Source organism: Drosophila subobscura, chromosome A (assembly GCF_008121235.1).
Source record: "Drosophila subobscura isolate 14011-0131.10 chromosome A, UCBerk_Dsub_1.0, whole genome shotgun sequence".
Classification (NCBI taxonomy): domain Eukaryota; kingdom Metazoa; phylum Arthropoda; class Insecta; order Diptera; family Drosophilidae; genus Drosophila; species Drosophila subobscura.
The window spans coordinates 20,970,574-20,985,539 of record NC_048530.1 but is presented as its reverse complement, the minus strand read 5'-3'; the positions used below and the strand labels follow the sequence as shown (position 1 = coordinate 20,985,539).

The 14,966-nt window shown below is 45.0% G+C and overlaps 2 protein-coding genes across 3 annotated transcripts; one reads left to right on the top strand and one right to left on the bottom strand.

Annotated features, from left to right (window-relative positions):
• Positions 1-1,783: 1,783 nt before the first annotated feature.
• LOC117903208 (pupal cuticle protein Edg-91) lies at positions 1,784-2,881 on the bottom strand. Its single transcript, XM_034815095.1, has 2 exons — positions 2,756-2,881; positions 1,784-2,305 (listed from the first exon to the last, which is right to left on the bottom strand). The coding sequence occupies exons 1-2, from the start codon at positions 2,832-2,834 to the stop codon at positions 1,902-1,904; spliced, it is 483 nt and encodes a 160-aa protein (XP_034670986.1). The 5' UTR covers positions 2,835-2,881; the 3' UTR covers positions 1,784-1,901.
• A 2,073-nt stretch (positions 2,882-4,954) lies between these two features.
• On the top strand, positions 4,955-13,832 carry LOC117903187 (neprilysin-3). 2 transcript variants are annotated; one of them, XM_034815045.1, is made up of 9 exons: positions 4,955-5,090; positions 8,707-8,823; positions 9,720-9,879; positions 9,940-10,060; positions 10,116-10,430; positions 10,489-10,983; positions 11,055-11,884; positions 11,956-12,098; positions 12,168-12,344. In XM_034815045.1, the coding sequence occupies exons 1-9, from the start codon at positions 5,079-5,081 to the stop codon at positions 12,342-12,344; spliced, it is 2,370 nt and encodes a 789-aa protein (XP_034670936.1). In that variant the 5' UTR covers positions 4,955-5,078. The 2 variants fall into 2 exon arrangements, with proteins under 2 accessions (XP_034670936.1, XP_034670935.1); XM_034815044.1 differs by lacking the exon at positions 4,955-5,090 and adding an exon at positions 7,887-8,119 and having other exon boundaries at positions 12,168-13,832.
• Positions 13,833-14,966: the final 1,134 nt, after the last annotated feature.

The window sequence follows — 14,966 nt, the reverse complement described above, 5'->3', positions numbered from 1 at the left end:
CAAAGGTCACATGTGCGCTGTGTGATCTTAACTGCATTGATTCCCACGATTTGCGTACGAACATGCTTCAGTTCGGGGCATAGTTTCAGCTACAAGTACGTTTTTTTTTGGCTGCATGCTCTACCATTCACTGTTGTGGTTTTCCTGAGACTTGTCATGGAAGATGAGCGCTGAACTTTCAGCGGAAATTGGCTACAAATGTGTACAAAACAATGTTTTATGCTCGGAAAGATATGCTATCTGTGGCACCAAAAGAGGTTTTACGCGTACATAGATTAGATGTAGCTTATTGAATCATATGTAACATGGTTGCCATGGATGTTGTTTGCTTTAAACACTCATAGAAATTGTGAATATTTTTGCAGATGGTTTCTATGGGTTTTGAACATTTTCACAATATGTTCAATGCACCAAAGCTCGTCGTGGCTGGCCCTGAAATATCATTCAAAAAGGACAACTGTTTAGGGCACACTTTGATGATAATTTCACTGAAAATACTGCCTAATCGCAGCGTATTTTCTGCTTCGTTGAGATCAACTTTAGCTGCCGCTTTCTTCTCACAACAACAAAGTTGAGATAAACAGCGACTGCACGTAGTCAGTGACAAACCGCAAACAGACATCAAAAGTGAAACAAACAACATTGACATTGACAGAAGCGACAGAACAATTAAGTTAATCGCTGGACAAATTGCTGGCTCAGATCACGGCAGGGAAAGTCATCCCAAAAACTGAATATTAGATATATTTTTCAAGAGCTTAACATTTATTTTGTTGTTTATATTTTTGAGTGTAAATATGTCTCATCTTCTGGGCTGTCGATGAGCTCACTGTGGGTGAGCACCCACTTGTGACTCAGTTGCTCTCTGCTGTCCCAAATAAAACTTTATCAACAGGTGTCTTCTCGTTCGATTCCCAAACACTCGCACATCGCTGGGCAAATGTATATTTATGTTTGTTTACTTCGTTTTCGTTTTCGTTTGTCGTGTTTTTGTTTTGCTTAGTCGGCACGATGTGTCCGACTAATTACATGGGCGTTTCTCTACTCTAAACACATCAATTATGTGGGCGTGGGCCAAGTGACGATGATGAGCGTGTGGATTGCGAATTAGAATCAGAATCAGAATCAGAATCGTTAGTCACTTAAACAGCGCAGCTGTGTGTGTAAGAAACTATAATTAGCCGTCGAAATAAACTCGCACGGGCTCTTAATTTGCCCAAAAATCGCATATGGGGAAGGGAATCTCACACTCAGTGAGCGAGGGAGAATACTTTGCCCGCAAAGTGGGCAGATTCACACGCAAACTTGAAACAATTTGTAGAGTTTGCAGCATTTTCCATAATTGGAAGTGTTTAAATAATTTACAAAAATTACTCTTTTCATTTTGCAAAGATATTTTGTTACACAGTAGCTGAGCAGACACTTTGCTGAAGCTGCAGTGCATGACTGAATGTTTTCCTATTCTTTATGGGTACTACGAGCACTACTACACGCTCTTTTCGTGCATATTTCAGGGAGTTCTTTATGGAATTTGTTTGTGAATAGAAGTCGATGTCGTGGGCTAACTGCAGCTGCGGTTGCCCCATTTGTATGCCGATTCCACCCCAAACTTGCGCATTTTGTGAGTATTTAGTAGCAGGGAAAACTGCCGCTTTGTGGCTTATTATTGCTAGTATTAATGCAGTTCCACTTGGACAGGCGCCTCGTGCTGGTTTTCGGCTTATTGCCTGTGGGAGCTGCAGCAGAAGTAAACAAAAAAACAAACACGAAAACCGCCATTGTCTCTCGCTTGCCACTTTTCCTTCTTTAATTGAACAATTCACACGTTTGCGGCAATTTACATAAATTAAACTTAGAAACTAAGCAAAAAAAAGACCAACAAATGCTGCTGCTTCCCCAGTTCAAGAGCTCCTGGCCAGCAGTGCGGCGCCAAGGGCCAGGGTCAGTGCCACGCCCAGTGTGCCGCTTGCGGTGGCTGCTGCTCCGCCCCTGTAGCCATAGCTGCCGGGATACCTGCCGTTGCTGTCCATGTTGTAGCCCGGCTGTCCGGGCAGTGGCTGATTGCCCTGCCCATTGTAGGAGAAGGGCCTGCCGTGCTCATCCGTGCCGCTCACATAGTAGCCCCCGTTGCCACCCGCGCCGCCGTACGTGCCGCGTGAATCAACGCCCGCATAGCCATAGCTGTACTGCGGATCCTGGCCGCTCAGACTGCCCGGCGGATGCATGCCAGCGCCGCCCGTTTGGGCGTTCGACCAGGCGCCCACGCCGCCATTGCCATTGTTCCAAGTGCCCGATTGGCCGTGCACTGCAAGCAACAAAGATTCAAAGAAATTAACAACAACAAAAATGCACACAAACGTACAAAAACAAATACAATTTTTGCAGAGTTTTTTGGGTAACTTTTCGTTTTGTTTTTGCTTTTATTTTCATGTCCAGCCCAGCGAGCATTTGCATTTTCTGTAGTTTTGCTAAGCGTTTAATATTTGTTTTCTCAATTAGCGTTTTTCAGTTTTTTCCTACGAATTTTGCGCAGTTTTTTGTGTGTTTATTTTTGCCAGTCTTTGGTTATTTTTTGTGCTTCTTTGAAGAGATTTTTGTTCTTGTTTTGAGAGTGATTTTTGTTCTGTTCGCAGCGCTCTAGATGTTTTGTGTCTTGTGTTACGAAACAAACGCAATTTGAGTGCACTTTTCCCTGGCTTTCCCCTGCACTCGGTCGTGCATCAGGTGATCGACCCCCACTGCATCGCCCACTCACCCGCTGCGAGCCCGGCCAACAGCAGGCAGAACACAATGCTGCTGCCGCTTTGCCACCGACTGAGACGCGTTTGAGACATGTTTACCGCTTGCACGCTTGGCTCCAACTAAATCGCGTCCAGAGCGTTGTCAGTGGTTTTAAACTCGTTTTACCAGGCCCTGGGCCCAAGCAGCAACAGCAACAACAGCAACAGCAACAACAACAATCACTTGATCACTGTTGGCGCTGTTTTGGTTGCTTTAGCAGCGAGTCATCATTTGTTGTTGCTGCTTTGCTGCTGTTGATTTTAATTGTTTATTCAAATACCCTTTTTTCGAGCGGGAAGTGCACGATGAACTCGAAAGGGGGAAGGGAAGTGTGCGCAAATTCACGAGTTCCTAATTCAATTTAAAGAACTTTCAGCTCAAATATGAAACTTCAAAAATCTTCAAAAATGTGATTAACAAATTTTCAAAATGAAGTTTTCCACATACACATTTCCGCAGCTTATTTGTTTATGTTATTTTTCCACTGCTCAGCTCACAGGTCATCGGCTAGTTGTAACGCTGATGCACAGACACTCCTCCCAGCGATGTGTATAATTTATTTTCAAATACAGAACACGCAAATTGATGCAATGTAATGTTGATGCGGTCGAACATTTTTGCGGCGCGACGTGAGAATCGCAGGCTGAGTGGATCCATGACTGTGTGTGTGTGTGCGTCTGTGTGGGTGAGTTTTTTTCCGGTATAGAACACGTTAATTTGTTGGCTCATTAATGAAATGATGTGCACGACACGGGCTTTGGGCTTGGGGCTCGGTGCTCGGAGCCCGGGGCCAGGGCCAAAGGGTTGTCAAAATGTTGATAGTCGTACGACAAATAGCAAATGTCTCAAAACCGATACTACGCCTTTGAAGTTGTAACCCCAAAAAAAAATGCATGCAGCGCGACGCTCTTTGTAGCTAAAAATGTACATAAAAATATGTATGTACTATGTACGTTTACATTTCACACATTCCAAGGGCAGATCAGTGGCTAAACGGCAGTTGGGAGAGCAAACAATGCATTCGCGTTGTTGCTGCGAGGCAAAAAGAAAGGGAAAAGTCCGCCCGCAGCTCAATTGTGGGGCAAGTGCAAATTATTTGCTTTCTCGCCGCTGCCTTGTGACGTAAACCCGAGGGGCCAGAGTGGGCCCACGAGTGTGTATGTAGGTCGCACCATCTAGCATGCCTATCCATATCAGACAATTTGTGGAACTGAGCAACTGAGCATCTTTTTGTATTTATTCATTAGATTTCCCATTGATGATACTCGTAGTTGGGCTTGGGTTTGCCAGGGCTTGGGGCCATTTTTCTCAGTAAGTTGTGCATTATTTAAGCCTGGATTGAAGCTGCATAACATGTTCCCATATTTCGTCAATGATTTGGATTTTTATATATTTTTAGATTATATTTTTTGATACGATTTGTGCACCAGGCTTAAAGGTGCAGTTTGATTTTTATGTATTCCCAATTGAAGCTTTACGCTAGCCGTTAGCTCCTTGCCCTTCGATTTTCGAACGGTATTTTGTGCTAATTTAGTGGCAACGCTGTGCTGCGACAGTGCTGCCAGCCCTCGACGTACAGCTTCTGCGCATTGTGCCCGGCACTGCAACTGAAACTGAGGGCAACTCTGGCAGCACAACCCCTAGCTAAATATGCCAGCTAAGGGTTTGTTTAACTCTCTCTCTCTCTCTCTTTGTGCCACTCTCTGTTTGTGTGTGATTTGGGGATTTTACTACGTTTGTGTGTTATTGTTTTTCCCTTTTGACGTATTTTCGCACTGCTCTCTGCCCCGCTCGGGTCACTGTCTGACATTGCGACGAGCGACAGTCGGGGTGCAGGCATTTCTCGTTCGGTTTGCAAAATTTCTAAGCGAGAGCGCCACCTGGACTGGCAATTCTTTTCGCGATTTCGCTGCTCTGCTTGCTGGATACTCGAACCCGTTGCAGCGTTGGGAGCGGACTGGTTTCGTGTTTGCGGTTGTTTGTTTGCTTGCTCGCTGCTCGCTTGGCTGGCTTGTCGTTCAGCGCTCCAGCTTCAGCTTAGAACAACAAAAATGCAGCAGAAAATATCCACAAAACGGGCCAGTAACGAGTGAAGCAAAGTTTTGGTGCGGAAAACTGCGACAAGTAAAAACCAATAAATTAGCGGGAAGCAGCACGAGAAATTGGAGCAGCAGCACGACCAGGAGCAGGAGCAGGAGCAGCAGGAGGAGCACCAGTGCCAGGGAGCTACAGGAAAAGCAGGCAGTCCAAGCGGCAGGATACCAATTTCCTTGCACTCTTTCAGGCGCACAAAGAAAATGAGCGCTAAGGTAGGCCAAGAGCGCGCGCCTCTTTCCCATAAATGTTTGTTGCCCTTTTTTTATGTGTGTGTGTGTAACCGTGTGTGTTCGTGTGTGTGTGTGTGTGTGTGTGTATCTGTGTGATATCAACAATGCTGCAGGTCCCTAGCATTTCAATGCACGCACTCCCATTGCATGTTGTAATTGCCTTTTGCTGCTTGAATAAATGTGTTAAAGCCACGCCTCCGCTTTTGAGGCGCCACCAGAGACTGCACACCCAACCCCACTCTGGTGGGGGGGAGGAGTAACGGTTGTTACGGTTATGGTGCCTGGTGCCTGGTCCCGGGCTTATTGGTATACATAAATTGCAAGGACTGCAGCATAAATCGAGTTAAGAGCCGCAACGAAGACTGATTTCTAACATATGCTGTGCCCAGACGCACACAGCGAAAAAGTCAAACAGAGTGAGAGAGAGAGAGAGGCAAAGACTGAGATGGATGACAGAGATGGAGCAAATGAAATGAAACGAAGTGATTGTGTGATAAAGGGTGCTCTGGTTTCACAATTTACAAGTTGCCTGGCAACCCGAGAGTCGAGCTCTCTGTTTTTGGGGCTTCACGAAACTGCTGCATGCAACACAATGGAAAGCCAGCGCCAGGCCCCCACCCTTTGACATATTTAAGTGCTAAAATAGCAAACGAATCCCATTTGCGAGGCGCAGTCAAAGATGGTTTATGACTTCTCGTTTAGGTTCTGCTTAAAGGCAGAATTTATTTCTGTTGATTTTATGCCACACTGCGAAAAATCGGTATGGGAAGTGGACCCATAAAATAATCATTCTGAGAGCTGCCAAGAGAGCTGCTAGGAAAGCAGAAGATTGAAACTCTCTTGGAGTCTCTCTCTCTCTCTCTGCTCTTCGCTCACGTCTGAATTCGCTTTGGATCGTTCATGCTTTGCTGCTGCTGCAAGCGAATTCGCCCTCGCTCGTTTTGGGCTTTGCGTTCGCCGTCGTTCTGCTCTCGTGATGCGTGATCCCTTGTCATAATTGCGAATTCGCAGTGAAGCGAATTGGCCCTTGCTGATAGAACTTTGCATTAGAGCGAATTGGCCCTTGTCTAGGATTCGTTTAAGATAAACCTTTTTAACAAACAAAACATCAAATTCTCTGTCTATTATTATGAAGAGACAAAAAATAAATTTAAATCCTGCTTGCAGCTTTGATTTTTGGCTTATGGAGTGCCTGGCGAAGCGCAGTCCTCGTTTGGCATTTGCCATTTAATGTCTGTTTACATTCCACAATCCGCTAAATGTCTGTCACTGCATGAATGTGTATGCATGTGCATGTGTGTGTGTGTGTAACTGTATATGTTTGTTTGTATTTTGTGTTTACATTTCATTTGAAACGCTAGGGCCAAAGCCAAAGCCAAAGCCGCAGCGCGAAGCTGGAGGTGGAGGTGGCGTGTAAAACGAAAGGCACAACAAAAATCAAAAAGAAAATTGTGAACAAAAACAAAAATACGAGTAATAAACTGCGCAACAGTTTTCACTTTAGCCACGAAGCACCACGACGACGTCCTCCCCCTGTTCTGTCCTGTGCTCTGCTGTACGTCCCCCCGGTCCGCCCGCTGTCCACGCCTGTCCATCCGCTGGCCGCTGCTGGCGTTGGCGTTGGCGTTGACGCTGCTGGTAATAAATTCAATGCCCTGCCCCGCATATTGTAAGCCAATACAGTGTACATAATGCACAGTGGCCACTGGCAGTGCTGGGATCCAGCTGGAATGCCAAAATATAATCAATTATGTGCCTCAATTGAAAGCTCCAATCAATTAATGGAGCAAAGCTCATAGCAGCTCCTGCTGTTATTACAAATATTAAGCACATAACTCCAAACAACTCCAACCAAAACCCAAACAACTTCTCTCATTACTCTCGAGGCACCACCGTACCTCCACTTTCCACTCTTTGCTCACATCATTCGCAGTCCTTAATCTGCCTTCGTGTGAGTGCTTCATGCAGTTATAAATATGTATGGTAGTTATCGCAGACAATAGCTAACTGCCTGCTGGACGATCGCGATAAAAATGTCCAGCACAACAAATCGGGTTTTATTATCACACGATATCGGGCTTTCACATTTGGATAAATTGCTGCGAAATTCTTAAATGCCAAAGAGAAACAATTGATGTGTGTAAATAAACAATTGCGAGAGCAACAACAACAACAAAGCGCCAAAATGCGCATAAATAATAATTTATAATGAAAACATTCGTTGCGTTGGGGAATTGAATAAATATTTTCACATACTCCGAAATAACAAGGGATCCAAGAAGTTGTTGCTGCTTTTGTTTCAAAGAGAAAAACAACTTCCTTTGGGCTGCGGCATATACTAACTAAAGATTTCCGTTGAATTTTATATTAAATTAATTATCTTAAAGCTAGCTATTAAAGTTTCTTCTACTCTTCCTTGCATTATTATTGAGAATTTGTGGGGTTTTTTTCTGCTTTGCTCCGTGGCCCCATCTCCGGTTTTAATGCGCGCAAACAGAACGAGCCCGGACCGGAGCCGGAGACACACATACAGCCACAAACGAGTCAATTAATTTGTATACAATGCAAAACTATTGAATATATGGGTGCGAGTGTATGGACGAGGCGGGGTGGGCCCGTGGCTAGGCTGGCGGCGTTGTGGGGGTTTGGCCCGGCAAGGGGCCTGCCCGGGCAGGGCCTTTCGAGTGCGCCGAACCAACGAGGTGCGGGCGCAGCGGTGCGGCGTGGTTCCGTTTCGTTCCGTTCCTGTGCGGGCAGCTCGCTCGCCACCCGCCGGCGCTTTCAGTGCACATCCAACGGTCATGGGCTGAACACGAACACAGACTATCGTCGCCGCGCTCTGTTATCATTATCCCATCGAAGCGATACGATACGATACACCCAAAATAAAACGACATTCAGCCGAAAGCAAATACAAACACGCAGAGAAAACAGAGACACAAAGACACACAGAGAAGAGACTGTTTGAGTTTGTTGGCTAATTGAAAATGTGGCTTACCGATTGCCGAACGGTAGGTCGTGCCTGTGCCGTGACGTGCCCTCTTTTACCCCCTAAGTGCCAGTGGGTGGTTTAAAAGGAATTGAAAGGAGTTGGAGGTGGATTGGAGAGTAGGGCATCAAAAATTAAACCTAGAAAACTTGAGGGGGAACATTTGAAAAATCTTTTAAGTTTTCTAAGCATTATTTTTGGAGATATTACAGATACAATTTGATCCCGCATTGATCTTCAATGATCTGTTGGGTTAAGCAGTGAAAAACTCACGAAACAATGAATGAATATCGGGCAGCACAGAGCAGAGCATCTACGAAGGGGATGCGCGACAGAGAGAGAAGAATAAAGCAGAGCGAAAAAAGCTCCGCGAATATATGTATGTTTATGAACTGTTATGTATACACAGATACATATGTATTGCTTAGGTCGATGGTGGAAACAAAACAAAACGAAACAAAACAAAAGAAAGCAAAGTTTCGGCAATATATCCCTACCATATGGGTGGGGGTGTCCGTCTCCAGATCTCTCAGGCAGACATACAGTAGTATAAATATATTTGAATTTGGCTAAATTACCAAGTATAATGCGAGTGTGCTCTCATTCCAGATGACACGCTATAAACAGACAGAATTTACAGAAGATGATTCAAGTTCAATTGGCGGCATTCAACTGAACGAAGGCACAGGCCACACTGGCATGCAAATACGCTATCACACAGCGCGGGTGAGTGTTACTCTCTCTCTCTCTCTCTTTCTTTCTCTTTCTCTTTCTCTTACCCCTAATTCACACTCCCTCATCCCCACACAGACACTAAGTCGGTTTATCTGTTACTTTATGACAATGACCTAAAAAGAACAAAAAAACTGTAGGCAAATGAGGCCAACGCGAGCGCCGAGCGCTTTTCTCATTCATTTGAAGGTTAACATTTGACAGTGAAAAGTCGCTCGCCATCCCCACTGTGCCACTGTCTGTCTGTCTGTGTGTGTATGTCGGATTTCTAGGTTTGCCCTAACATATGGTCAGCGTTTTATGGCTTAGCAAAAGCGCATGCTAAAATATTGTGCACATAAATCGAAGACCAACGAAGACGCAAAAGTCAGAAAACGTTTCTTGCTTCTCTGCCGCTGCGACGCATAGGCGACACACACGCACGAAGTTGTTACATTGCATAGGCCGTAGCCACACGAAGTTTTAACGCCGACTGCGCTGCCCGAGATCTTTTTCTATGCAATCGAGATAAGCGTAAGCATAAGCACGACTCTGCCGGCTCTCTCTGCTATAAATACGCAAAGCTTGAGGGCGGGTGGCACAATGAGAATATGTTCAATTAATTTTCCGTTCTTTTTGTGAGCGTATTTTGGCAGTCGTTGTGTTGTGACTTTCATTTCGCTCCCCCAGTGCCGACGTGCAGCCGGGCAATGTGTGTGTGTAGAAATGTAGACGCAAGTGGCTTAAGTACACGAGATTTCTTTCTGTTGGATACACAAGTTTGAACTCATTTGAACTGCTGCTGCTGGCTGCTGTTTACACAACAGATTCCATGCGCAGTCAAGCTGCCAGATAAACTGAATAATGACATTGCCATTGCCATTGACGGCGCATTGCATTCCCTTTCGCAGGCCACTTGGAACTGGCGCTCAAGGAGCAAGACCGAAAAATGGCTGCTCATCGCCACATTTGCGATGACGATGACAATCTTTACGCTGCTGATCATACTCTTTGCGGACAGCAACGGCGACAAGACGAAGCACATACTACACGTGCAGCCGCACAAGAAGGGTAACCCACTAAAAACCACCCCTATATCATGGAGATCTAATGATCATTTTTCATTGACAGATTGCCCATCGGGCAGCGAGCTGCCGTGCCTGAACAAGCACTGTATATTTGCCTCGAGCGAGATCCTCAAGTCAATCGATGTAACAGTCGATCCATGCGACGACTTCTACGGATATGCATGGTAAGAGTCGGCACCTTTTGGACACCTTTCAGTCACTGATTTGATATCTTTGTAGCAACCAATGGATCAAGAACAATCCAATTCCCGAGGGTAAATCCACATGGGGCACATTTGGCAAGCTGGAGCAAATGAATCAGCTGATCATACGCAATGTGCTGGAGAAGCCCGCAGCCAGCTTCAAGTCGGAGGCCGAGAAGAAGGCCAAAGTGTACTACGAGTCCTGCCTGGATGCCGACGAGCATATGGAGAAGCTCGGTGCCAAGCCCATGAACGATTTGCTGCGCCAGATCGGTGGCTGGAATGTGACCAGCAGCGGCTACAACGTCTCCAACTGGACCATGGGCAACACACTCAAAATATTGCACAACAAGTGGGTACAGCCACGGGGATAATTCCACACAATCCTCTATAACGACTCCCACTTTTAGATACAACTTTAATTGCCTGTTTGGCTGGGCGATCGGGGAGGATGACAAGAACTCGTCGCGCCACGTCATCCAAATCGATCAGGGAGGCCTGACCCTGCCCACGGCGGACTACTACAACAACAAGACGGACAACCATCGCAAAGTGCTCAACGAATACATCGAGTACATGACCAAGGTGTGCGTCCTGCTGGGCGCCAATGAGACCGATGCCCGTGTCCAGATGCTGGGCATCATTAACTTCGAGAAGAAGCTGGCGAACATCACCATACCGCTGGAGGACCGTCGCAACGAGGAGGCCATGTACCATCCCATGAAGCTGCGCAAGCTGGCCAAGCTGGCGCCCTTCCTCAACTGGACGGATCACTTTGACAATGCGCTGCAGATGGTCAATCGACGCGTCACCGACGACGAGGTGGTCGTTGTCTATGCGCCCGAATTCCTCAAGAATCTCTCCGATATAATCATGAAAATGCAGCAGACCGATGAGGGAAAGATGTGAGTGCTGGGCAGGCAGGGAACAACTCTTAACTCTGAGGCTAATCCCGATTGGATTTCTTCTCTTGCAGCACTTTGAACAACTATCTGATCTGGCAGGCGGTGCGCACACTGACCAGCTGCCTCTCGAAGCCCTTCCGGGATGCCTACAAGGGTGTGCGCAAGGCTCTGATGGGCTCCGATGGCGGGGAGGAGATCTGGCGCTACTGCGTCTCGGACACCAACAATGTTGTGGGCTTTGCTGTGGGCGCGATATTCGTGCGTCAGGCATTTCATGGGGAGTCCAAGCCGGCGGCGGAGCAGATGATTGTCGAGATCCGGGAGGCCTTCAAGCACAATATGCAGAATCTCACGTGGGTGGACAAGCAGACACGGGAGAAGGCCATCGAGAAGGCCGACCAGATCTCCGACATGATTGGCTTCCCCGACTACATCCTCGATCCGGCCGATCTGGACAAAAAGTACGCGGACCTGAGCATCACGGCGAATGCGTATTTCGAGAACAATCTGCAGGTGGCCATCTACAATCTGAGGAGTAACCTGAAGCGGCTCGATCAGCCGGTGAACAAGACCAACTGGGGCATGACACCGCAGACGGTGAACGCCTACTATACGCCCACCAAGAATCAGATTGTCTTTCCCGCCGGCATACTGCAGACGCCCTTCTTCGACATAAACAACCCGAAGAGCCTGAACTTCGGCGCCATGGGCGTGGTGATGGGCCACGAGCTGACGCACGCGTTCGACGATCAGGGCAGGGAGTACGACAAGTTTGGCAACATCAATCGCTGGTGGGATGCCAAGAGCATTGAGCGATTCACCGAGAAATCCGAGTGCATTGCACGCCAGTACAGCAGCTACAAGATGAACGGAAGGAATCTCAATGGCAAGCAGACGCTGGGTGAGTTTTGAATCATGCAAAGTGCAGCAGGAGTGCAGTTCTGACAGCCTTTTCTATTCCCACCCCGCTAGGTGAGAACATTGCCGATAATGGTGGCCTCAAGGCAGCCTACCACGCCTACCAGCACACCAAGAGCGAAAAGGAGGCGGACATCCTGAAGTTGCCCGGCCTCAATCTGACACATTCGCAGCTCTTTTTTGTGTCCTTTGCACAGGTGAATGAGAAATGCATAGCAAATAATCCAATGAGCAATTTTAACTGGGGATTATTGTCTTTCGTTTAGGTGTGGTGCTCCAGCACCACAGAGGAAACGAATCTGCTGCAAATGGAAAAGGATCCGCATTCGCCGTCACAGTTCCGAGTCATTGGCACGCTGTCCAACATGAAGGAGTTCGCCGAGGTCTTTCAGTGTAAGCCGGGCAAGCGCATGAATCCCAGCAGCAAGTGCGAGGTGTGGTAAGAGGGTCGGAGTCTGGCGGTACGCCCAGAGCGATCTCAGAGCAAGAGCTACATACACACATAAATGCATGCATATATGATGCATATACATATATCTACATACATATACATGTATGGATAACTAAACGCAGACTATTTTGCCATTTCCTGTTAATTTTAAATATTTCAAATTAATATTAATTTGGTTCGTAATTAGTTTTTCTCGTCGCGGGACCGTCAGTCATTGTGCCTATGCTAGAAATGATCGAGAAACTGACGATAAATTTATAATTTTGGGTTGCAGGCTGGAGTCTGGCAGATATATATATATAGATAACGATAAACGATAAATGATAAACGATAAACGATAAATGATAAACTGTAACTTAGCTATTTGTAGAACTTATGAATGTATATTGTATTATAGGGATACCAAAAATACCGAATGACACAGTCCTGGAGTCCTCGAATTGTGTAAGCGAGATAGCTAGTGATTTGTGTATGTGAAAGCGACAGAGATAGCGATAGCGATAGAGAAAGAGAAAGAGAGAGAGTCTTAAGCTTTTGAGTTGCCAAAATATGAAACAGAAATCGAAACGAATTTGACTATTAAATATGTATTATTTATTTGATGCCGGTTAGCAAAACATCCACTTGAACACACAATTATTTATTATTTTATTTATTATTTATTAATATTATTTACTCGCTGTGCCAGCCGGAAAGCACGAGGGTGAATGAGAGAGATGGTAGAGTCGGTCAAAGGAAAAGGAAAGGCAAAAACAAACACCAAAGAAACTCTACAAAAAGAGCAAAAACAAAACACCAAAAATATACTTTAGCAAGGAACAAAAGCAAACACCAAATAAACTCTAAATAAGAAACAAACCAAACACCAAATCTACACTAGAAAGGAACTAAAAACCAACTACGATAAATAAAACCATTTGAAGGTGTGCAGAATAAAGCACCAAAGATATATACATACTTATGCATAGTTAATCAAGCAGATATCGAAATTATATACATAATTAGCTATTCACTTGAAAGCGTTTTCTTTTGTACAAAAGAAAAACATATCGAAAGAAAAAACAAATAAGCAAAAATAAACACCAAAATGAAACAAATGGAACTTCAACCAAAAACTGCAAACACCAAAGTTGGGCTCTAAATCCAAATAGCTAAGACATAGATACTAACCAATAAGTAATTACAAATCCAATCAATCAATCAACGCACAAAACGCCACACGTAGCATACGGTTATATGTACATACATAAATACATAAAAAGTAATATGTATGTATGTATGTAAATTGGTTCCTGGACGCCACTCCACTCTCAAGGGCGAGGCAGAGTGTTTCTCCTCTTGGTTTTGGTATACCGAAATATTAACGGTATACAATATGTACATACGAGTATGTACTCGTATGCATACTAATGCATTTACGTAACTCTCATTTACTTTATTTCCGTTGATCGCTCAGTTCTGAACAGATATGGAGACCACAAAGCTAAATAACTTTTATATTCTATATATATGTATATGTACCATATAATAATGATAATGATACTTCAATCAAGTCATGCAAAAACAATTTAAATAATTATGAGAATATTATTATTATATACAAAAACAGCAACCTACATATACATATATCTACATATAGTACATACATTTACTGAATGTTTAAACAAACACTTATTTTTATTGTCTATAAATGGTACGAATACAGTGATGCATCCATGCATGTATACATATGATCAAATGGAAATAAAATTCAACAACAATAACTGTGACTTCAAAACCCTCACTCTCTGTGTGTGACACTTGTTTTACTTCCATGATCCAACCACCTTTTCAACTCGCTCTCTTCTTTCATAGAGAGACACGCGCTAGAAGGAGATGGCACGGCTGCAAGTGGAGCTTTCGTGTCGGTGAGGCTGCACGCTTTGTTCACACGCTGCAGCTAGGATCTGGCTGAGGGCAGAATGAGAGAGACATAGCTGAAAAGCTTGACTCTCGTTTTCGCGACTTGCTTTGTATTCTCTACTCTCGTGGTCTGCTGTCTGCTCGCACCTAAATGTGCGGTACCTGACTGAGCTTTCTTGCATGCAGGTACATGTTTATGTTTGTATGTACGCGTCATCATTCTGCGAATAAGCACCCGTGATCGTGCTCTTGCGTACGGTACCTAGTCGGCCACCTACCTGACGACTGGTGCAAGAGCTTTTTGCCTGGCACTTGGATACTCCGCTGTTCGCTCCGCATATTCTCTTTCGTTACCTTCAACTTCCCAAGCACAATTTAAAACCCAAACTTTGCCATGTAACCAAATCAATGGCAAGCGCTTAAACCTCTTTAAATATTTTTCCCCTCACATACATAATGCCAGCCACAACTCAGGACAAGCTTAAAAAAAACACACAAATTATTCCAAGAAATTTGTAAATATTTTGCATTTTCCTTTCAAAATTGTCTGCCATGTTTGCGGCGGCATAAATTTTACTGATATCCCAGCGAGAGGCAAAAATTATTTCCAGACTGCTTTTCCCCGCTGCTTTAACCCATTGAATTTTTGGTGTACTTTCGGTGCTTTTTGCGCAAAATAAATGCCAGAAAATGTTGGCCAATTCCATGGACT

Bases quoted from the DNA above. Each gene is read 5' to 3' on its own strand.
- LOC117903187 (XM_034815044.1), top strand. From the start codon at position 8,096: ATGTGGCTTACCGATTGCCGAACG. The intron at 10,061-10,115 runs GTAAGAGTCGGC...ATATCTTTGTAG, and splicing joins GACTTCTACGGATATGCATG to CAACCAATGGATCAAGAACA. The intron at 11,885-11,955 runs GTGAGTTTTGAA...CCACCCCGCTAG, and splicing joins CAATGGCAAGCAGACGCTGG to GTGAGAACATTGCCGATAAT.
- LOC117903208 (XM_034815095.1), bottom strand. From the start codon at position 2,834: ATGTCTCAAACGCGTCTCAGTCGGTGGCAAAGCGGCAGCAGCATTGTG. The intron at 2,306-2,755 runs GTGAGTGGGCGA...TGTTGCTTGCAG, and splicing joins GTTGGCCGGGCTCGCAGCGG to TGCACGGCCAATCGGGCACT.